At 40.1% G+C, this 23754-nt stretch overlaps 1 protein-coding gene across 2 annotated transcripts in view; it reads right to left on the bottom strand.

The window, feature by feature from the left end:
- Positions 1-23323, bottom strand: part of LOC117143553 — a 37094-nt gene extending 13771 nt beyond the window's left edge. Inside the window, exons 1-2 of one of the 2 annotated variants that reach the window (XM_033308294.1) lie at positions 23170-23323; positions 17820-18494 (exon numbers count right to left, since the gene is read on the bottom strand). In XM_033308294.1, the coding sequence (XP_033164185.1) occupies positions 17820-17868 (49 nt within the window). In that variant the 5' untranslated portion in view covers positions 17869-18494; positions 23170-23323. The remainder of the gene's footprint in view (positions 1-17819; positions 18495-23169) is intronic. The other variant, XM_033308295.1, reaches the window with a different exon arrangement.
- Positions 23324-23754: the final 431 nt, after the last annotated feature.

Here is a 23754-nt window from a genome sequence, read left to right as displayed (position 1 = left end):
TTTTCAATCCGCAATCTGACGCTGCCATTCTTGGCGTTCCTTTTGCTTTTAATTAAAACGAACTCTCAATACAATATGCTCGGCTCTGCGAGTGCGACGCTTGCCTTTTTTGTTTGCTCTTAATTTTCCTCCATTTCTTTCTATATTTTTTAAAAAAAATTTTTGCGGACTTTTCCACTTGTTTTTTCGGCTTGGTTTTTGCTACCAGTAGATTTCCCACGTCCCATAGTTTTGCTTGTTTCTACGGTCTCCACAGACGCTGGGGTTTATTTATTGTGTATGTGTGTATATGGCTGTATGTTTGTTCTTTTTGGACAACAAAAAGTTGCAAAACTAAAATTAGTAAACTGGGCGGAGCCAAGAGTTGCGAGTGTGATGCGGTGGCCTAAAAATGGAGGAAATGGATCCAACGGAAAAGTGTGCCAATTGCAAAAGTTATTGAAATTTAAGAACAGCTCACTAGTCTGACACATTTCAATCTTCGCATTTGTTCTAAAAGCTTATTGTTGTTCGAGAAACTTGCTCGTATCAAGCGAGACTTACCGATGTCTTAAACAAAGAACTTTGAAATTGATTTAAAAGACCACTTTTATATAAACTGCTTGATTATTATTCTTCTATAAAGGCAACATATTATTTTAATAGTTCTTTTTGATTGATTTTTTGAATAAGTTCAAGAGCTAAACTGTTGGCCAAAATATCATTAACGGCTGGAAAACAAGGAGCGGGAAAATCAAAATAAAGGTAGAGAAGAGGACACTTCACCTGCTACGAAGGAGTACCGGCCAACTTACACGGAAAACTGCAACAAACACTCGACGAAACTTTTCTCATTTAACGTCGACTCAAACTGAAAAGCTACTCAAAATCTATTTGAGTTTCCCGCGCTGCCAGCGAGTTTTTGCAATAGAATAAAAACCATTGGACACTTTTGCAAAACTAATAACAAAATATTAAGTTTACACAAATTCGAGCCAAAAAAAATAAGGTCGAGCAAGAGGTAAAAACTTTGCGCACTCGCCTGCAATTGACAGCCATTAAAGTTGTCCGCCTTGCGGGCCAATATCAATTTTAATGTTCATTTTCAATTGCAGCGTTTAGGGCGAAAAACTTTGCCAACGCATAAATATTTTCCGGATTTTTTTCCCACAATATTTTCTGTAGCAAAGCCATAAAAGTCGAAACGAAACATTGGCCTGCCACTGCATATGCTGCGGAATTTGAAGAGGGGGAGCAAAGGGAATTTCTGTATCCATAAGATACTTTCACATCAGCGCAAATGTCGTCGCATAATGTTTAAGAAAATATATATTTTTCCCATTCGATGCAATGTCGCTGCGTTGTTTTTTCCTCATCGTCTGCTTATTTTGCCAAAGTCAAATATTAGCTGAAAAGTTGAGAAAGTTTTCTCAAGCAATTTTGCGCTTACATTTTACGGAGAAGCAGCAGCATCCCGGCAACTTCACGCTGGCTCCTGGTCTATCTGTCAGGCATTTCCCTCGGTTTTCCTCATGGCTTTTCCTGGGCTTCCACTGGGCTGCTGCTTTTCCGCAACACCTCCCCCCCGCCCCATTCGACCCCACAGATCTTTATCCCGAGCAGCTGCCTCGGCATCCTTCTTGCGTTTCATTTTCCCCCAAAGTGCATTAAAAAATATTGTTGCTGCATGGTCGGATACGAACAGCGCGTATCATTTTTGATAAAATTCATGGTAATTGTTTCAACTGTGAATTTATCGAAGTTTTTCATGTTACGCACAAAACTTTGCCAAAGCCAACCACTGAGACTTCTCCGGCATCGAGACAAGGATGAGATCCGGAGATCCAGCAGGAGGAGTTGGCATTGCTTTTTATGGTTCAGTGGGGAGAGATGGAGGAGCAATGGTATTCAGGCGGATTGAGTGGAGAATGGATGCTTTTGACATCGACACGGCATTGCTGTCAGTTAGCTGCCTCAGTTTGACTCCTTCATCCACAAACCAAAAAGTATGTGGTTGGATGTCTGGGATGAGAGAAGAGGAAATTAACTCTTTAAATTTAACTCCGCTTCAGAGGTTTTTCCAGAGTAGAAAGTGCAATAAGTGCGGGCTATTGAGTGAAGCTTGGAAAATAATTAAGGAGACTTTTATGAATTGGAAACCTTTGTCAGTGGCAATATTTTCAATTACCAAGAGGTTGTTGAGATAAATATAATTTAATATTTATGCATAGTGTCCACACCAATTGGTGGTAAAAGTTTTCAAAATCGAAAATTAAATCCATTTTCTGTTTAGCTATTGAGCAAAGCTTAAGTCGTTTGCAGTTTTTATTACATTTATTTAATAGCTCGTGACATGGGATTTAATACATAAACTTAAGATAAACTGAAATGAAATACTTTCTTAAGAATTCGATGCACTAGTTATTATTTTGCTACTTTTGATATGACGTAATCTAGCTCAGAGCACCCGAAATCCATCTGAACTGTCACACTTGCCACATGCAGAACCGTTTGTTTAGTTTTTGGTCAGACAGCAGCTCATGTGCTACCAAGTTGCATATCTGCCTCGTAGATCGATTCCCTGGTGCCAGTTTACTTTGATCAGTGTTTATCAGAGGGAAAGACCCTTACGGCCACATCAAAAAGAATAGTAAAGTTGGAAGTTTTAATTTGGAAACCCAAAACCCCCAGCAAACTGTCTCAATGCACAGGGCCACAACATTTACATTAACTTTTGACCTTATCACAATAAAGCCAATAGAATCAATTTGGGCATCCAAAGAAAACAACAGGGTGATGGCGATGGCACGGACGAGGGGCAGGAGCAGTGTTAGATGGAAATCAAATGGGAATGGAAATGGAAGCAGTACCAGGAAAACGGAGTTTGTCTCGCTCACTGGCAGGACACACAAACAATTTTGTGTATCATTGCCAATAAAACAAACACCCAAGGTTCAAGTTTTCCAACCGAACTTGTGTACTTTTGCATACAGATGCGTACTTTTGGGTCTCAGTGTGGTCACCACACGTATTCTCGGCTCAGGGGAACTGAAAATGCTTTTACAAAAAATCTCTAGCAAAAGTGTAGTGCGAGTGCACTAGGGAAACAAAAAACTTATTAAATATACACGCCATTTAAAGTTGTTAAATTTATAGATAGAGTATAGCAATTATTCGTTATTATTTCAAGGGGATTTAAGATGGTTGAATTTTAAGCTCAAAGGTGGTTCATATATATATGAGATTTCTTTCATTTAGTAAAAAGCCCTAATCCTATTTTGAAAAACTAAAAGACAATAGTTTATAGCCTATATAATCCGGTAGTGAAATGTCTTTACTTTCCTTAATGAAAACTTTCGAACAGATTTATGGGGACAAATAGTTGGGCACGCATGCAGCTACTCGCAATTGCCACCTTATTGAATTAACAATGGGGGATAAATAAGGCGAACGACTTTATCATGGTCCCACACCCGCCGGAGCATATTTCATGTTAAATTATTACAAATGTACGTGGCTCGGTGGCACATAGGGAAAATGATAATACAATAACAGGATTGGGGCAAACTAAAGTAAAATTTAAACATATTTTCACCCTCAGCTGGGAGTTGGCGGAGGAGTGGGAGGTCGTGTACCAGGCTACGTGGCTTTCTTGATTCAAAGTTATGACTGCTCAAGACGCGGCCGGCGGCTCTAAAATTTATTGTTCGCTACTATGAAAAACTGCTGAGAACGTGGCCCAGGCACTTGGCTGTGCAACTACACGAGATTATGATTAATTGTTTGGCGCCCTCTCTACAAAACCGAACACGATGCAGCCCCTGCCACTTGAATCTACAGTGGAGCAGCAAAGCAGCAAAGGGTTGAAGAAATTGTCAGCATCATTGAATAATATAATATAAGCAATTATTAAATATATGTAAAATAAATGTTATTAATAGATATGTATGTCTAATTAGTTAGTAGGAATGTTCTTACATTTTCATCTCCACTGTGCCTGGCGTCACTGTGCTGCGTATGGGCGTGGCACGTGTGACACAAGCGCGGTCGATGACACAAAAAGCATGCAGCTCCGTCGCAAGGCAGCTGCTTTGGCTCAGAACATAAATATCGGGCCCAGTGACAAAGCCAAGGCATTAAAAATTAATTTACCCCTCGCAGGGACTGGCTTTGGGGCTAAAATTAAGATGCGGCCAGATAGATGTGGCGCTAATATTTCACGCTCATTTTTGCGTAATTTAAAAACATCAAATATCCAATTAAACTTGCCACAAGCATTCATCTTCAATTTATAATAATTACAAACTAATTAACTCTGATCCCTCGTCCGGGCAACGCCGCCTGCTATCAACCACAAGCAATGCCGAAAATGCGAAAATAATTATTAACAAAAATTAAGTCAAATTATAGCGGAACCCAAAATCCAGTCCCTCACCATGGCAATCGCTGAGCGCTGAGAAATGAGACGTGGAAAAAATGCTTAACTTTCCCCACAGATTTAAAGCGCTCCACAAAACCAAACTTATCCCCCGGGCGGAAAATGACTTTCGGCGGGCGGAGGAAATCTGTTCGCAACTACGGCTCATTATAGACGTTGTCCTGTTTTTTTTTGTTCACTTTAAAGCGGCTGGGAACGAGCCAAACAATATTGTCTGAATTTGCAAAGTCACGCAAAATGCGCTCTTTGTTTCTAGGCGACACTTAAAAAAATGCCTAAGGAAAAATATAGAAATTATTGAAAAATATGTGAGCGTTGTTTAGTTAAATATTCCTATAAATAAAAAAAAAACAGATATTTCAATTTAATTGAGATCGTATTTTTCGTACACTTATATTATTTTTTCAGTGTAGTCCTTTTGTCGAGGGCGAAATGCACGTGGGGCGAAACTTCACCGGCCACAATAGCACGGGCAGGACGAACGAAGTGCGGAATGGACGATGGGGAGCTTGAGCATGTGCGTAACGTTAATGGAATTAGAAAAGTTTTTAAGCAAAGCTGAATATATGAGTGTGATTTTGAAAAAAGTCCCTCACTGTGCCGAGAGCCGAGAGCATCGTACATACGCAAGAATTGCGTAATGAAAAAGTTTGCTCCCTCCGTACTACCACTTATATGCCCACACCTCAGAATTTTCCTCAGCACGCATATGGGCCGAGTATTTTTCTGACATTTTTCCGGCTAGCGATGGAAATGGCGGAAAAGTTTTTGCCAAACGCAAATCACTGTCAATGGCAGTCGTAGCTCTGGCAAATAACCAAAATTCACGGCTATTGGCATGCAGAGCTTAAGTTTCGCAGGCGAATCACAATTCATTACGGCCTTGGGCATTTTTCCATATATATACATCTTAACACACGTGCGATCTTCGAAAGTTTAAATGAATTTAATTATGGCGCAAATGTTGGGTATACACTCTTAAATATGATTTATATAAATAAGATGCTTATTTTCAAAAATTTCATCAAGTGCTGAGCCTCATAATAATATCATTTCATACTTAACTAGTTTTGACGTTTTGCATCAACTTTTATTCAAAATTATCTCATATTTAAAAGTTTCACTGAATTGTTTGTTTGTTACTTTTCCTTTTATGACAGTCAATTAATTACCTGATCGAATCATTTCAATTAACTTCAAGTCAATACCCTAAATCAATTACTTGCCACCATTAAAGTTTATTTAATTAATTGTTTAGATAATCCTACGAAGCGGCGAGACAATAACTCCCGTTATTTGCCGCCATTAAACTGAAATAAATAAAATTAACGACTTTTTAAATTAAACCATTTGATTTTACTGCCAAAGTTTGAACATATTTTATAGCCACTAATGCAAATCGAAACGATGCAAATGAAACTTGAGCGGCATTTAAAGCTTTTCCTTTGGCATTTCCCCACGTATATACGACTTGCTTGGGTTTTTCATTTTCAGTTAGTTTTCGACAGCTGTAACAGGATCCCGGTTCCGGTGATGAGATGAAATGGGATGAGATGCGAAAAGTTTGCGAAAAGTGTTGCTGCTGCTGCGCACATATCAAAGTGCTATATAAAAAATCAAATTTATATTTATGGGTCGGCGCCACGACATCAGACGGCTGGATGGTCAAAAAAAACTTTGCCGCCCGACCGGATGGCATTAAAATTTCAAAATTTCATTCTGCCTGTTAATAAGGGACTGCACTTGAAGAAAATAGTGGCGATTTTTTGAGAAACACATTTCAATAATTTAAAATTTTGCCGAGAACTAGCAACTGTTTTGAAAGCTTATCAGTTTTAGCTTAACTTAATTTTCATACCTTATTTATTCTCTTTTGTCTATTAAATTCGTATAAATATGTACTTATATTTAATATCAATATTATTATATTTATGTATGCAATTTGTCTACTTTTTTCCCAGTCCAGACGAAGAAGTTGAGCCAGACAAACGAGACGTTGGCCCTCAAGTCCATTCGTCGGAAAAGTCTGCGTGTAAAATTATGCCCGTTGTCTGCCCAGAGGCCATTACGATGGCATTTGATTTCGATTTCGTTTAGTAGCAACAGCGCAAGCTGCTTTGGCAACACTTACAACTTTCGACAGTTCAAACGGCCTCCGGCTTGGGCGGGAAAATTGTGGGAAAATCGGGTGGTGGAGCGAAGGGGGGGAGGCGAGTAGCCAAGCGCTGCGGGACACATAAATCATATTTCCCAGCGAGAGTCGTTCAAGGAGCTGCCATTGATAAATGGAAAGGATCAACTTTAAGCTGTGCTGCGTTACAATGACTTAACAAAGGACAAGTGGCGAGTACAAATAAACCTTATTCGGTTCAAAACGATTTGCATTTAATCGATAGGTCCCTTTAAGCTTGTTTCTGGTTATTGAAAATAATATATTTTTGGTAACCTTTTAAAATGTTTTATGTACGTATTTAGAAGGAAAGTCGAAGGGTAATCTTCGCGTTTCTCAGACTTAATAAATCGATTATATAATCGATTCCAAATATTAATCCAATTGGCTGGCGAGCTTAATATTTTAAGGTTATATAAATACAGTAAATAAATGTTGGAATTGGCGCTTAAATTTGTTCAGTTGAATTGCCAAAAATGATTATTCACCAAATTCTAAGGCTTTAATTGAAATAGTCCAATATACTAATTGTTTATGCATCAATTTGCAATAAATGAATGCCTCGTTAAGCGGAGGGTTAAGTTTTTCATATGGTCTTTAATAATTTTCTGATATGAAATCATTTTACCATTGTTTTCTTTGCTTTTCTTTCCCCCACTTTCTTTTTTTATTTTTTTTTGTACTGTGTTTTGCGGTGTTTATTTGTACATCGATGTGAAAATGGAAAAATATTAACATCTGGTTTTTATGAAGCGCTCGCTCAACTATTGCCCCGTAATTCCCATTGTTATTGATATCATTATCATTATTATGGCTATTTTCGGGTTTTTATGGCCGAAGTTGGTGCTACGCTTGGGATCTCGCATAAATGAATTTAATTATTCCGGAATTCCCCATTCGAGAACCAAGCACGCTGTGCTCAGCTGGGCGATGGCATTAATATGGATGCTGGTCGACCTGTTGCCTAATGGCTTAACAAATCTGGCTGAATAGCGAGAATAATTACAATTACCACGCGGCGTATACGCAATGTGAGTGCGTGTGTGTGTGTGTGCTCAGCACACTGCGCTATGTGTGGGGTGGAATTTAGCAAAGTTTGAGTGGCTCTCGGAGGCAAAGTCTTGGCGCTACGAAGTGCCCACGGCATGACGGTCACATTGTTGGCATCAGCCATTGTTGACAGCCAAAGCCGCCGTCACACTTGCCACAGCAACAATAACAACAAATGCAGCGGCAAGAACAACAACAAGTTAGGAGCAACAGCCATGCAACGACAACAACACAGGCACACGCAAACAACGCCAGCAGGCCAACAACAATAACAAATAGTTGTTGACATTTATGCCGGCGAATGTCACATGCCAGGCACGCCCCTCAGCGCAAAGCAGTAAGCAAGTACACTGGGAGAAAATGTTTGAATGAAAATTCATAAAAGATTTATATGTCAATTGAATTATAATCATTAAATTCAATAAAGATGTATTTGGGTACGAATATTAAAGAAAATTATTTAGACATGTATCATTATCCGGCAGGCTGTTACCATAAAAGAAAATTAAAGAAATTAAAGAAAAATATTAAAGAATATATATATATATTTTGCTGAATTTTCTTTTAAATTTTTTTACAAGTGAAGTAGCAATGCCGACCAGGATAGACACAGAAACAGAAGAAGGGGATCTACTGCAATTGCATCCCCGTTGGCAACATGGGAAAGTGACGGCGGGAGTCAAGGGCAGCTTCTGGACTTCTTGTGAGGGGCCTAATACTTAAAGTTCTCAAGCTTAAACATATTTAAACACAATGGCCTTCTACAAAGAAATGAAGTTCATTCTAAGCAGCAGTGATTTAAAGAAAATAAAAAGTCAGTTCTTGGAAAATAAGTATAAATAACACAATTGAGAAAAAAACCAACCCAATAGCATCTGAAAAAGACAGCAGCACTTTACTTGGTATTTCGCATTAAAATAAAAACGTGAAATAATAAATTTACTTAAGCATCCCCACTGAAAATTCCACTCAATCATAATTTGGCATTCCTTTTGCCAGCGGTGGAGTTGCAACTGTTCTCGGAATCTCAAGTTAAGTGAGCTGTCCTTTTTGGGCTTAATGTAAAACTGAAATATATTTATTAATTTAAATAATGCCCGGGCCAAAAAGAAGCTCTGACAACGGAGTAAACAATACATATATCCTCGCTTATATAACACTGTTTCCTTGTTGTTGCTCTGAATTTATGTTGCTTGTGCATCGTTGCTATTTTTCACAATTACTGTGTTTGTGTATATGCAAGGTATAAAGCGAGTTTATGGCCTTTGGTACGGTGATACAAATTAATAAAATATTTAAATTAAATGGGTTGAAATACTGACGAATTGAGTTATTGCACTTTGAGGTGGCCCTAAAATGTTTTCATGACAGGCTAGCCTGTCAGTGCAGTTCATGAGATTATTTTCTTGCCTTCGTCACGTTGTGTAATCGTTTGAAATCCAATCGAAAAGCTTGCAGTTAACCTCTGGCATTTAACACACACTTAATACGGTTAAGACGTAATTACTTAAGCTGTCGGGCCAACAAATCAACGCCGGCCATCTACCAATCCGAGTCAATTGAGAAATGACACAGTAATTACTTCCAATGATGTGGTAACATTTTTACAGCATCGGGGGCGGTGATCTCGACAAAACATTAACAGGATGTCTGACTGCAGCAGCAACTGGGCAATTTGCTGCAATCCAGTTAGCTGGAAAGCTGCTGAGCAATTTGCCCGACCATTATTCATGGCACATATTGGTCCAGAAAGCGGAGACCAGACCAGGCTACCAGTCGCCACTTACCAGTTACCAGCTACCAGTAACTACCAAGAACCCGGTCAAACGAGCGGCAAAAGTGGCAAATCTTTGTTCACACCTCTGAAAATCCGGTGGACCCGGGGGGGAGCGCCGATTCGATTCGATTTGGCTCTGGGTCGCATGTGTTTGGCCAGCTATTTTTATGGATTCCTGCGTATGTCCTTTTGGTCAACCTTAAAAGTGTTTTCCTCTACATAAATTTGCTATAAAAACCATTTAAACGGAAACGTTTCAAACATTCAAAGGGGAAGCGATGCCAAATACTGCACCGACAGAAAAGTGCCTATGATTTATAATGAAATGATAAATTTACTTATAATATAATATAATAACATATAACATATATAATATAATAATTAAATAACATGATCACCTTCTGTGCGGTGATGGACTATCTTTGTTGGCCATTTCCCTGTCTTAAGAACTATTTTTCCCAGTGTACCCAAGGACAAGAAGGAGCAAAGATTGGGCCCCAGTCTGGACACATGGGTACGCTCTAGTTGTCGTTTGACTTGTGGTCCGGTTCGCTGCAGACTGGACCGCTCTGCTAGCCAAATCTAAACGGCTTCAATAAAGCAAATTATCGTTAAAATGCTGCTGCACATAAGAAGATTTACGATTGCTCAGCTCGTTGCTCGTCGTTTGAGATTGGGTTGGGTTTTTGGGCTGGGCTCCCTTTTTTTTTGGCAGCACAAAGAGGACCAGTAGTTGGGATGTTCGGGCGGGGATACTGGATCCTTTAGCCATGATTCGGTTTTGGTAGCTTGTTGTCCGTTGTACATTTGTGGTTCCCCTTTCGTTTGTTTACTCTGCTGCTGCTCTTGATTTCTGTGCTTGAATCCCTGAATCGTTTAGTCGAACCTTTTTGCCTTTTCCCTTTTTGTTGTCCTGAGTTCTTTTGGGGTTCTACGTTCGATTTTCCCAGCAGAAACGAAATGAGCGTATGACCAAAACAAATAACCCACAAAGTGAGTTGTTCGGAGGGGAAGCTTTCATATGCGTAAGTACATAAAGGGAAAAACTTCAATATTCTCTGTTCAGATGTAAATTTAAAGTGGAATGCATCACACAATTTCATGCGTAATTTCTTCTATGATTGGTAAACTCATGGAATGAATGCAATTTTAAATTTTAAAGCCACGCTATTTTCCAACCTATTTAGTCGAACACTACACATTTTTCCCCTGTGTATCTACGTAACTGTGTAACATGTGTGTGTATTCGTTGATTTGCAGGGCCATGAATGCTTCAACGCTTCTGGCCACAGCTGGTGCGCAAATCTCACACAGTTGGTTATTTGACAATTGATGATAGCATCAAGATTGGGTCGCCAAAATGCCAGGCACACATTCCGATTCCCACCTACCATTTCGCTATGTGTGTACCAACTAGCGAGGAGCACGTGACCAATGGGTATGTCACGAAAACTACGGTGAGGGTCTGGCAATTAGCCTTTGACCCCATGTGGCTGCGTGCGAAATTTAAATGAAAAAGGGTACTGGTATTGATTGACCAGTAGGCAATAAAATCTTTTGATTTTTATGACTGTAGAAAAATCAAATATTTAAAGATGCACTTTTGGAAATATTTGCATAACATTTATTTATCATATTTAAGCAAAATAAGCCATTTAGAGGTAACAACCATTGTATGTTGCGTTTATGACTTTATCTACTTGCTGATTGTTGTAACCTAGGGGTAATTAAGTTAAAGCCACGGCTCTCCTCCCTAAAAATGCTCTGCTTATCTATGTCCATTTTTGCATATGCCACATTAGCATTAACTTTTGTCATTCGCTTTTGGGGTTTTGGGGACTAAAAGGTTTTTTGTGGCTACTATTATAATTTGGGCAATATTTGATTGCAATTTAATAGTTGCTATTCGCCCAAATCGGCCACAAAACCATTTCCTGGAGGGAGGGCCAGCCAGCATTATTAATGAGTGGTAAATTTACATAGCATTTTATGGGCCATGTGGGGCTAGGGATTCTTTTTTGTCCACGGCCCAGTTGAAATTTCCCCGGCTTCCGGAATTTTCGACTGGGTAACTGTAGCCTCTTGATCAGCGCTAATGAACTTTATGCGGAGCTGACCCCCAGGCTCATCCGCCCACCCTGGTAATGCCCCCGGCGGAGTCGGCTTTTTCCCATGACCTGTTATCTGTGTTAATGCATGCGCTTTCTTTGTCTCCTTTATCGGAACTTCCTGTCATTACTCCTGCTATCGTCCGAGTCCCAGTCTCCGAGCTTCCGTGTCCGCGCATTACCGTGTCGTCCTGTCCCGTGCTGTCCCGTCCTGTCCTGTTCCACTGTCCTTTCCACGATGTCGTCGCACTTTGGCTCCGCTGCTCAACTGCCCGGTGCCCGCGAGATTACAGCACTCACACTGGCAATAAAAGACGTTATTAAATAAAGAAAACTGTCGCGAAGTGAATAGGAAAATGCTTAAGGACCCGCGGGAGAAATCCTATTTTCTCTTTTTATTGCATTTATAAAGTAACAGTACAAAAGGAAGTTATAAAACGATTTAAGTTCAAATTCATATTCAACGAACTCAGGATCAAACTGAAGGGTAAATAAATAAAATGGGAGTTGGGATGAATAAAATATTGTCAAAGTATTAGAACCAATAAAGCATATGCTTCGTTCCTACAATATATTAAATGATTAAGTTTTTGAATTTTTGGATTTTTTGTTCCAGTTGCATGCATTTTTCCTCAGTGAACTTTTGTGCCTGGTGGCCATCAGCAGATTCCCCATGTTCCGCAGCCCAGCCCATTGCTTAATTTCGATGGCAATTATTTATTTAAACCGCCTGTCGCCCATTCCATTGGAACATGGCTGGTCTTAATTGTTTGACTTGGCGTTTCTGAAACTATGGGCAGGCGCCCATAGAGCGCCCCTCTTTCCCCCTATTGCCCTATTTTCCCACATTTCCCTACTTGGGCCCAGCTTTAGTAGTGCCGCTTTGACAACTCGTTGACCGTAAATTTCCAAGTTTTTCATTAGGCTGCCTGCCAGTCCCAGGCGAGACTTTCTGCTCGGCTTTCTAATCAACTTGGCCGCAGTTTGTCGCGCTTTTCCCTCCCCGTCGGCCACGCCTTTTCAGCCTTCTTTGTCTGCCCCGCCGTCGTGGGCGAGGGGAAAACTTTTGCACCTCCCATTCTGGCATGTTTAATGAAAGCGTTTTCACTGCGATTTCATTTCATTTAGTCGCCTCTTTTGCAGCTCCACGGGCCGTTCGCCGCCTCATTCATTATGCGCCGCTCAGATTTGTAATTTACACCTGAGGCTAACAAGCAGTTGAACAATGCGAGCCGCGAGGGCAGTTATAGAAGTTTGTTTGCGGGGGAATTGGGCCAATCACAAGTTGGCCAAAACAACCATAAAAAGTGCTTGGCGGGCATAAGAAAAGTTGATTAGAATACTATAGACTTTGTTGCACAGAAAACTCTTGATATGCAGTCACACGGCAATTTTTTATAGTTTTATAAACATACATATATGTATTATTTTTTTAATGAAACCACAATACATTTTGTGATGATTATGTTTATATTGTGGTATTTTGAATTTCACTAGCTTTATAGCATGACTTGCTTAAAAAAACCGGCTGTGCGGAATTTTATTTCTAAAAATGTATACGTGAATGTTTTTAGAATGCTTTTTTTGTGTATCCACTTGATGAGTGTTTCATGGAATATTTATACTTTAGATATTTGACATTTCAGCCGGCTTAGGCGAAAAAAGAAACAGTCTGCTTAAAAGCTTAAAAATCCTTTGCCCACACATACGAGAACATAGTTGGCCTGCCTCCGATAAAGCCATCCTAATTCCCGGTGCCACGCCACCCTTTTTCCAGGACTAGGCCAAAATGTGAAATGGCTGGCTGCAATTATGAGGGTGGCACTGAGGAGCGGCACCGTTTCCGCTTGCTGGGCAGTTTCCTGCAGCAACTGCAACTGCTGTAAAATGTTTATGATGCTTTTATGGCAGCTACCCTCGGCGACGGATGAAAGGGTTTGAGGTAGGGGGAATGGGGTAAGGGTCCCATAGAATTAACAATATGAATATGAATTATAAATATATGCAAAGGCTGCTCGCAGGAAAGATGAAGTGCTAAATGGCTTATTACGATTACAGCCATTATGCCCATTGTGCAGTTGCTACTTGGCAGCAATTTAAAGCCATTTGCTTGTTTACACGATGCCGAGCGAAAAGGGCGCACAACAGATTTCTCTCCCATTGACGTCATGCGGTCCCAAATCCATCATACGCCACGTGGCCCAAGGTCGTGCTTGGTTGGCATATTTAAATTTCAAATATCTTCCCCCTTCATGGTGGTGCTCGCACTGCTACTTTTTCACTTGTGCATAATCTTTAATTTAAACAAATGCCGAAAGCCAAAATAAAGCCCCACGAGGATCTGCACCCGGGTATGTAAACCTAAAAACTGGACGTGGCATGCGAGCCAAATAAGCCGCATAAAATAGAAACAAAATATCGTACATAATACAGAATAAAGCGTTTGGGATATGGTCAACTATGGTCCTGGTTTTCAGAAGCAGAACGGAAACTGTCGTCGAAATGGTCGGGGGATGTGCAGAAACGAACCCTATAGATGTTTTTATTGCAATGAACCAGCTTATCAGAACTTCCTTGTATTAGATTTACTTACGTTTGGGTAAAGTGTGTGTGACCTAATAATTAACTTGTGTTCAATAATTAATGAAATTGATGGGGTAAGTAGTTCCATTTTGAACAATTTTATTATGGCCATCTTATCAAATATTTTTCATATAATGATTAATATGACTCCACCAAGAGCATTTCCAAGTCGAACTTAAATGTAAGTTACTTGCTTATTTTTTGTGGCTAGTCGTTCCTGTGCAGTATTTTCACAAATTCCATCAAAGCCGCTGCGGCTTTGGACATTGCCGCTCGCCACTGCGCCCAGAGTCTCTTGGCCAATGTAGCTGATGCTGTTGCAGTGGCACGAAAGGAATTGCCCGGGAAACGGGGAGCACGAAGTGCGAGTGCTACGACACATAGAACGCGTCCTGTGAAATTTGTGGCTCGCGTTGAATGTGGGCATTGCCCTAAACTACAACTTAAAGCAGTTGGCCAAAATAATTTATTTGGGAGAATACGACAGTGCTGTTTTCTTAGCATACTGGTATTTTAAGTGTGTGCCTGCCTTATTAAACACTATAGTAAAACACTATTTGTCCGAATGAAGCACTTTTCCTTTTCAGAAAGTCAAGCGAGTTCTGAATTATTTTTATTATACCACTTACTTATACCACTTTAGTTGCTGCGGGACTTAACTTTTCTTTAATACTTTAATGTGCGCAATTGCATTATCTACAGTCTTGACCTGGCCAACACGTTTTCCGCCCTATCTTTTTTCTTGGGCTCTTCGGGTTGACTTTGAGTCTCGGGATGCCTTTTCTCTGGTAACTGTTTGTTTTGTTAGAAATTTATTTATCAACGCTTTTTGTATTTCCGCTGCGGCTAGCTGGCTGGGCCGTTTGGCTTTTTGTTTATTTTCATACACTTCCTCATTTTTAATTTATGACAATGGCCCCGGCTATTGTGAGGACCACGCCCCCTTGGACCAAGCCGCCCTAACGCCCGGCCGCCCTGCAGTGTTATTGTAACTGATGCTCTTATAAATGGCCTCTACCCGTCAGACAGAATTTTCGTTTGTCGCTTTTATCGCAGAAACCGGAAAGTGGCGGATGCGAAAGAGGGGGTGTCGGGAAAATTCAGGGGCGCGTGGTGGAACTTTTCCAGAGGGGCACACGTACACTTTGTATTTCCGCTGGCCCCCTATTGTCCTTGACAGTTTCATTATGACAGCTGGCGGGAGTCGCTATCCACACCCATTTTTCGTTGATTTTGGTTTTTGTTTAGTTCCGCATTTGTGCTATTAAAGTGTCATCTTGTTGTTGCTGCTTTTTCGCTTGGCTACCACTAAAACAATGGCCAAGTGTTGGCGCTGTTATTATTATTATTATTATCATCAAATGCGCTTCCTCTTCCGCCGCACAAAACGCAAAGATAATGGCCGAAAGACAAGCGACCAGATAAAACGTTGCCATTCATGCTCTTGACTGATTTTTAGTTAATTTCATTGGCTTTGTGCTGCCATCGTTGGGTGGAGTGATAAAGGGGGTGGATTATTGCGCAATCAACCCTCGGTAATTTTCGTCTAATTACGGCAATCCTTTCAACCGATTTAAGATTCTGTGCTGGGTCTTTAAGTTGATATATAATTCTATTCATTAATATGAATCTTCTACTTGCAGCAAATTAATTGTGACAATTGTGGAAAACTTTTAATAGTTATAATTCACGTAGAATCTTCAAGAAATCAATATAATAAAGCAATACACAGATAATGCTGAGATTACAGACTAATAGATAAAATAAATTAAGTGCTAGCTTTCCTTTTTTTTAAGATTGCATATAATTTAAGCTCACTGGCTGCCAGATTTGCATAACGTATTGATAAATCCGCCCTTGAAGTCAGGCAAATGCATATTTATTTAATTGAAATAAATTTACGCCCCCGGCCGAGCATTTTGACGGCGTATGGCGAATATTACGAGCAGTCAGACATTTGCGCATTTCGGGCTGGGATTCGTGGTATTAAAAGCGGGCAAGCCGCTTGGGATTTATGGCTGCAGCTCGCCGTATGCCGTTCGCATCTCGCAGGACTTTCGTCCTTTTCAGACGCCAGCTCCTTTGGCTCAGTGGCCGGGCGCACATAAATATGCAATTATTTTGCATTTTCCGCTCTCGCGCTCGATTTTTATTTATTCGCATATGGCGTTTGCTGCGTTGCTGCGTTGCGGTCTCACGCACATTTCGCCATGTTTATGGCACTCGCGACTTTCGGGCGGCGACAGCAAATTGACTTTTACACAAAGATGCGGGTGCCCAGCGCACATACATATCTCTTGATGTGACATATTTATTTGTTGATTCATATATTTGCTCTTATTTATATGCATAATTTGCATTTGACACATTTTTATGGTGCCTGTTTGCGCGCCAAGTGAAATCAAAATACTTTATTCGCCATGCAAATAATTCGTATTGATTCAGTTGCCGCTGCGTTCGGCTTTATAATCGCCAGAAAATCTCTTCACATCTGAGTTATTTTAAGTCATTAAGCCATTCGTGCGTTGCAAAAAGAATAAATATCAAAAATGATTAAATAAATTTAAATTCGGTCGATCTTATGGACTGCTTTTATGTATTTGTTCTTTATCTTATTTACTTTTATAAATGGTTTCTAGACACTTAAATTTCTAAAAAATATAAAAGAAAGTCAAATTAATTAAAATACAGTAGGTAGCAATTTATTTTTATTTGGTTTCTCCTGACTTGAGGGGCTTGTCATCACAGACCAAAAATAATTGTCAATTAGTTGTCTATTTCAATAAGAGAACGAGCTGAGAGAAAACTCATTGTGACATCTGATTCAAGATTGTCGAACTCATAGATTATCTTGCAATTTGATCTGAAATTTGCAAATGAATATTTCGATTGGAGAATATCTTGGCCTTCATATTCCCTCTCAATAAAAAAATGCACAGTAGAAAAAGGAAATCCTCTATGAACACACATGTGTTTATTATTTTGACAAATATGCTTGACGAAATTCCGCAATTTATATGATGAAAATTTGCCTTTTTTATTGTTATTTTCAAACTGTTTTCATGGGATCTTTATGCACTTCTGGCCTCGTATAGTGGGCATGTGAGTGAGTGAGTGTTTTAACAAATTGAAATGCATTGTGAGTGCTGTCGAGGGCTTTGCCATGGTGTAATTTGTGTGCAGCTTTGGTTATTACTTATTGTTGTTTTTGCCGGCACAGCCTTTTGTGGCAACGATAAGCCTTTGGCATATCGCATTTTATTTGCCAGTCAGGCGGCAAAGCTGCAAGAAAAATGTTTGTTCATTTAAGATAAATTTATTGTAGTTGTCGATGCAAATTGCAACATATATTGAATCGTTGCTGCCACAGCTCTCGTACTGTGCTGTTATTATGATTGCCAATGCCAGTGCTCGTAAATAGTTGTGCAAATAAATTGTGAGCGCAAATAAATCGCGCAGATCGGGCGAAATCCAAGCGTTTATGACACTTTTGGGGTGGGGGCGGGCCTACCGTTAATCATGTTCATAAATTCCGAACAGCTCTTTATTCAACACTCAGAAAAAATGAAAACACTTCGACTTAAAGATACACAAAATGTTAAAGAGCAAAAGTTCTATATGTTCTATTACTATTAAATTTTTAGTTATGATTTTATCTTAGAGACTTGATTTAAGATTTTTGGCAAAATTAATACTTTCTCCGAGTGCACTCACCATTGAATGTGGCCAGCAGTAGGGCACCAAGCAGGCGCAGCAGGCTCATCTTCAAATCCTTTCCAATTTACTTGTAATCCAGCGCCGAGCTGCTAGTTTAATGCCCTTCCCGATGCTGCGAAATGAGCCTGGGATTGAGTCCTAAACGGAAACGCGTTTACATTGCCGCGATAAGAAGCGGAAGTGCTCGGCTCAAGGAGGCGGCGGCAGGAAGTCGGGTGGCAGGAGCCAGAGAGCAAGGAGCCCAGTCTCAGGAAGGACTGTGCCCGATGGCTGCCAGTTTGACTGCCTCTAAATGCGGCGCACCACCCGCTGCGCTCTCCCTGTTGATTTTTCCCTCTTGGTTTTTCCTTTGTTTTCCCGCGGAAAACGCGTTTCATTGCTCCACGACTCTCAGTGGCTGATGATATTTATGGCGCCGCTAGTTGCTAGTTGCTCCTCGTAGCTGGTTGCATTTTATTGGGCAAATTAACGCTGCTGCAGTTTTGTTACTGAAAACTCAGCGCTCTTAAGGAGTTTACATATTAAGCCCGCTTTCGGCTCATGCATCATATCATGACTGAGAGTCCTTGGCTGGCTTACATGCATGAAATCCACGTTAAAGATTTATCGTTCGTGGGCTCCACGTTGCTGCTGTGACTGTTCTCGTTGTTGCTATATGGCTTTATGGTTACACTAGAAAAAAAGAATGGCTCTTACTTTCTGACTCTTTAAACAATAAGTTCTATATATAGTATAGTGTTTCTTAAGGTATAAATCATATATCTTAGTACCGTTGAATGTTATAACTTTAATTACATGTCCAATAAGACAAGTCTTCTATAAACTATAGCTCTTGAGAAGACATATTTTTAAATGAATTTACTTTTAGATTATTTTATGCTAAAATCTGGTCCCAATTTTTACCCTGTATACTGTTGCGTTTTCGGAATTTGGCGTCTGTCTCGTTGCACGACTTTCAGACGTTGGCTTTGGCCTGTTTTAGCATTGGCTTACAGGAGAGACGAGACATGCAGAGCAGGTTGATGGTAGAGGCGAAATCTGCCAGCCCAGCTGCCACACCAGATCCCACCTACCAGCTTACAGTTACCAGTTCTCAGTTGCTGTGACACCCGTGACCCATGTGGCGTATACGTCATGCGGATTGTCTTTGTGCCATGCGAGGTGCCCACAAAACTGAGCCAATGGATGAGGAAGCGTAAAAAAGAATGCTGCTTTATTCTGTTTGAATCTATGCTTTTATATGCTTAAACGGGTTTTAGGAAATGCTTAAAATCGTGGAGGAACTATTCATACTCAAATCTATGCACTAAATATTCTTTCGTAAGCTAAAGCTATAAAGCTGTAAAGCTATAAAAATTATTCTTTAAAATAATTGAACACATAAGCTCAAAGATTTTTTCTGGACCTTAGAGGTGCCCAGATGCTGTATTATCGCCCAGTTTTAAGTCAGTTAGCCAGCACATCCATCTTGTGCCATCGCTTTGGCTTCAGCACACAAGAATGCCAACAATTCAAAAGCCAATCTGTAATACACTGCAGGCTACTTGGGCTCATTCGCTATTCCCCTTGTCATTTTGGCCGCCTTGGAGTCCCACGCCAAATGTCTGACAAATCGACAGTTGTGAGCTGCAGGCACTGCCGAGGGGCCCTTGGATCGGGCTCTACTGTTTCCCGTTGCGGCCCAAATCAAATTGGCCGCCAAACGTTGCCTGGCGTCAAAAGCCATCCATCAAGGACGTGGAACAGGTCATTGGAGGATGGGATAAGGGCGCATCCAACTTTGCATGAAATTGGCTGTGCTTAGCCCAACGGCAATGGCAACAAAGCCAACTTGGGCCGGGTCTAGTACATTGAAAGATTAGCTTAACATTTTATGTAAAACATTCGAGTGATATTTACCAAATATATGTATTAAATATATTATTTAAATAAAAAAAGAAAAAATGTTATGATTTGTATATCTTTAAGTAAAATATTTCGTATTTTTATTAGCAACAATGGTACAATATTTTCTAGTGTACTGAGAGTTTTCCTGGGGTGAGCAAAGCTTGCATGGGAGTCGGAGAACAGGGCTCACCACTCGAGACTTATAAACTGAGCCCGCCGGGCAACACGGTCTCCGAAAAATAAAACAAAAATGTATGTAAATAAATGAACGCTTAACTCTTTTTAAAGCCAAGTTCGCAGAGCCAAAAAATTGTATGATCCTTACAAAAAACAGCGACGAATTTTGTGCATTATTTTGCCTAAATCCCCGGCGGCATTATCATCAATTCATCATCGCAGGGGAGACAGAAGGGCGTGGCAAGGGTTACGAAGCCTCTTCTGTTTATTTAATTTCAACTAAAGGGCGCTAGAAGAAGACGAAGTGAATGAGTTGGTCAAAGTCTCTTGCATGTGTGCAAGGACTGCTATATAGACTGCTGTACGTTTGTGTGTGTACGTGTTAGCCATTGCGGCTGCGGCAGCGTCACCAACATAACCATAGCCACAACTAACGCCAAGGGCTTGGACGGGACCCAGTGAGAATGTAAGCAGTACACTCTTAAAAAAGACTGGGCAATAATTCAATTAGAAGTTATTTAGGACTCCTAATTTTAGTAAAAAGCAATAAAATACCTTGATAACCAGCACTAGAATAATTCACAGTAGTCAATTATTAATTAGCTTAGCCATAGATTTTTTCACAGTGGTTATAAGTGTGTTCTTTTTTCCATTCTGCTGTTGCTGTGGCTTCCTATGCCCAAACAACAGGCGAGCTAACAGCAGAACATGAGTCAAATAAATTACCCCAACATTGTTGTTGGCAAATTTTTGATGGTTTAATTTTGTGGAAAATAAGTTAAGCCGCTGCTGCGGCGCCCATATAACACTCACACTCACACATACACACACACACAAACACACAACCACAACACGCTCTCACACCAGTAATACTCGAACGCACACATGAGCAAATAGAAAGCATGCGAAAACCCACTCCGCAAAAATTGTTGCCTACTTTTCTGCGCCGCGTATACGCAATAAAATAAACGCGTCGCAGTTACATTTCCGGCCTGCTCAGCTCAAACCAACGGAGAAAAATAAAACGGCAGGAACGGAGGCTCAACTCGGCTTCTCGGCACATTTTATGCCGCATTGCCATTTTTATTTATTTATTTTTATTTGCCTTTGGCTGCCGCTGCTGTGCGCCCTTTATTCGTTCATTTATAAATTATTATTGCAAAACACTCTGCCCCTGCCGCTTCACATCGACGTCCTAAGCATTTGCCACTTGAATTTTGAGGAATTGTTTGTGTGCATTTCACTTGAAAACGCGGACATTGTTTGCTTTAAAAATGTATGAGGTAATGAGTTTTAGGTTGGCAAAATAAATTAGCCGAATGCTGGGAAATCTGTTCAAAGCCAAGGCAACGTGGCTCAAGTGAAGCTAAGTGAGTGGAAACCATCCACATATCCATTTGCTTGTGTCTTTTCATTTTTGAGGATACATTTGGACCTGTCGTTTTTTCTTTTTTTTTTAATGTTCTTGCCATGCATGGTAACTGCTTGTATATTTTTTCCTTTTTGGCGAACTTGTGCGACGGCTGTTTTGAATTGAGCCACATCATCATCATCCACTTTGTCATCGTCATCGCCATCATCATCATCTGAGCCTGATGGCTGACATTGTCAAAAGGGTTTAAGTGGCTATACTTGAACCAGGAGAATCAGCAGCAGTAACGGCTAAAGCAGCAGTTGAAAGTCCTCACCCCAAATAGTAGACAAATATGAAAGCGTCAGGAGAATGGGGAGAACTCTGAATTCTGAATGGTTAGGGGGTGGTGGAAGTGGGCAAGGCATGACAAGGAACTTCCACACGTTGCCAGGACGCAAGTTTAAAGCGAGTCCTGCGGCGGTGCAAAGCGGAACGAACCATAAAATGAAAATTTAATGCGATATTGATTTCGATATTCCATATACCGTATAGAAAATTGTGCTTTGTTGTGAAGCAACCTCAGCGCTAAAGCTAGAAAAAAATGTGGATGGTGAATACGGTTCAATGATTAGGAGGAATTTAAAGAATCGCGATGAAAAAAATTGTATTAAATAAATTTTTATATAACGTTAATTAACTTCTAAATGTTAAAAAAAAAATGATATAAAGTCATGTTGATGTTAATTTGACTTGATAAAAAATGGGTATTTATTCAACAAATGATGAAAGGTTTACTTGGTTTGTTAATTAATCAATTAGTAATTAAATGCACATAGTTTATACAAAATGAATTTCTTAATTAATTAATCCTCCAAAACAATTCATAAATTTCTTCAAAATTATATATTGACCGATTCCATTATTTTATTTAAACTCGTCTTCGAGCTACTGATTAAGTCACTATTGAGTGGCTTATTTGTCCTCTTGTATGAAAACCGACAATTGTACACTGTCAAGCCAGTAGCTTCAATCACGTCCTCCGGTCCCAAAAAATACCGACAATAAACATTTAATTACCGGCTATTGTGCCGTGTTTTGAACGGTAATTTGTCAAAGGGTCTAATTAAAAACTTGTAAATGCCTTGAAAAATCTGAGCGACTCGTTAGGCATCGACACTTTGGTAAAGGAAAAGCTGGCGCATTAAATATGCGGTAATGTTTTGTTGAGAGCTGATTGGAGCATTTTGAAAACACGCAATTCACCTTCGTCATTGTCATGTTAATTAATTTGCCGACACTTAAGAAGACAAGTGAACACGGTTGCCGAAATAAAAAATAAAACTCAATGTTGGGGGTCAGCCAAAAATGTCAGAAGCATTCGATGCGGCCAAACTCGAGTGGCAAGGGTTAAATCCCTCTTTCTTTCGCACTTGTTAAGAATTTCGGATGGGAATCGATTCCCTTTCCTATTTCTAATACAATAGCACAGGAAACAATATTTTAAAAAATATTTTAATAGCGAATAGTAATTGCATAAGTCCCAAGAACAAAAAAAAAATATTTTCAGCAAGCACTTACTTATTTCTTAATTTTATATGGAATTTTTTTGTTTTTCTAATACAAAATTTTAATGATACAAAATTATTAATTCATATTTTTTATTATATCTATCTATCTATATATCTATCGTACAACAATACCTGACCCAAACTTTGTACAATTATTTTAGTTATATTTATACAAACACCACAAATATGATTCAAATGAAAATAGTAGGCCCAGTGAAATCAACAACTAATTTTCTCAGTGAACACAACAACAACGTGGCGCACACAGTTCAATGCACGGTTCATTGCATACGGAAAACCGGTAGCCGGCAAACGATAAAATGGGAAAAGTCCGAAACACTCTCGTGGACTGGGCACTCACATATATATTCCTTCGGTTTTTTTTGGTTTCCATTTAACTAACCGTAATTTTTCGTCTTTTTGGCAACAACCTATTCAGCCGTGTTGCGTATACGCCGCGTGTGCTTTGCGCGTTGAAAACCCCTGCACGCACAGCAGGCTTTTCGAGACTAAAGCACCGATTCTGCGAACCTGCGGCTCAGCATTCCGATTCATATTCCGGCAGTGGCAGAGCAGGAGCAGCGCTTCGGCAGAAGGACGAAGTGCGAGGGAAGAGCATGAAGAAGATGCAGGAGAGCACACCATCGCTGATGTCATGAGCATGTCTTCTTTCGCCGAAGAAGAATCTGTGGGCCCAGTCAGTCAAGCGGCCATGTAGTAAGCCCAACATATTGTCGCAGGGCAGCATTCTGATGCTGCTGATGCTGACGATATCAAGGACGAAGTTAAGCACTTCGTGACAGAATCAAGAGTTCAAGCCACGTTCGTGGCCTGCGGAGAGCAGCTCTTCGCTCTTTTGTGGCTTTGTAGCTGACATTCTCTTCGACACTTTTCTGGTTTCTGGGTCATTTAGGCGAGACAGGTTACAAGGCAGTTAAGTGCTCAA

Source organism: Drosophila mauritiana, chromosome 3R, assembly GCF_004382145.1.
Source record: "Drosophila mauritiana strain mau12 chromosome 3R, ASM438214v1, whole genome shotgun sequence".
Taxonomy (NCBI): Eukaryota; Metazoa; Arthropoda; class Insecta; order Diptera; family Drosophilidae; genus Drosophila; species Drosophila mauritiana.
Note: the sequence above shows the minus strand (reverse complement) of the source record. Positions and strands in the feature narration are given on the sequence as shown.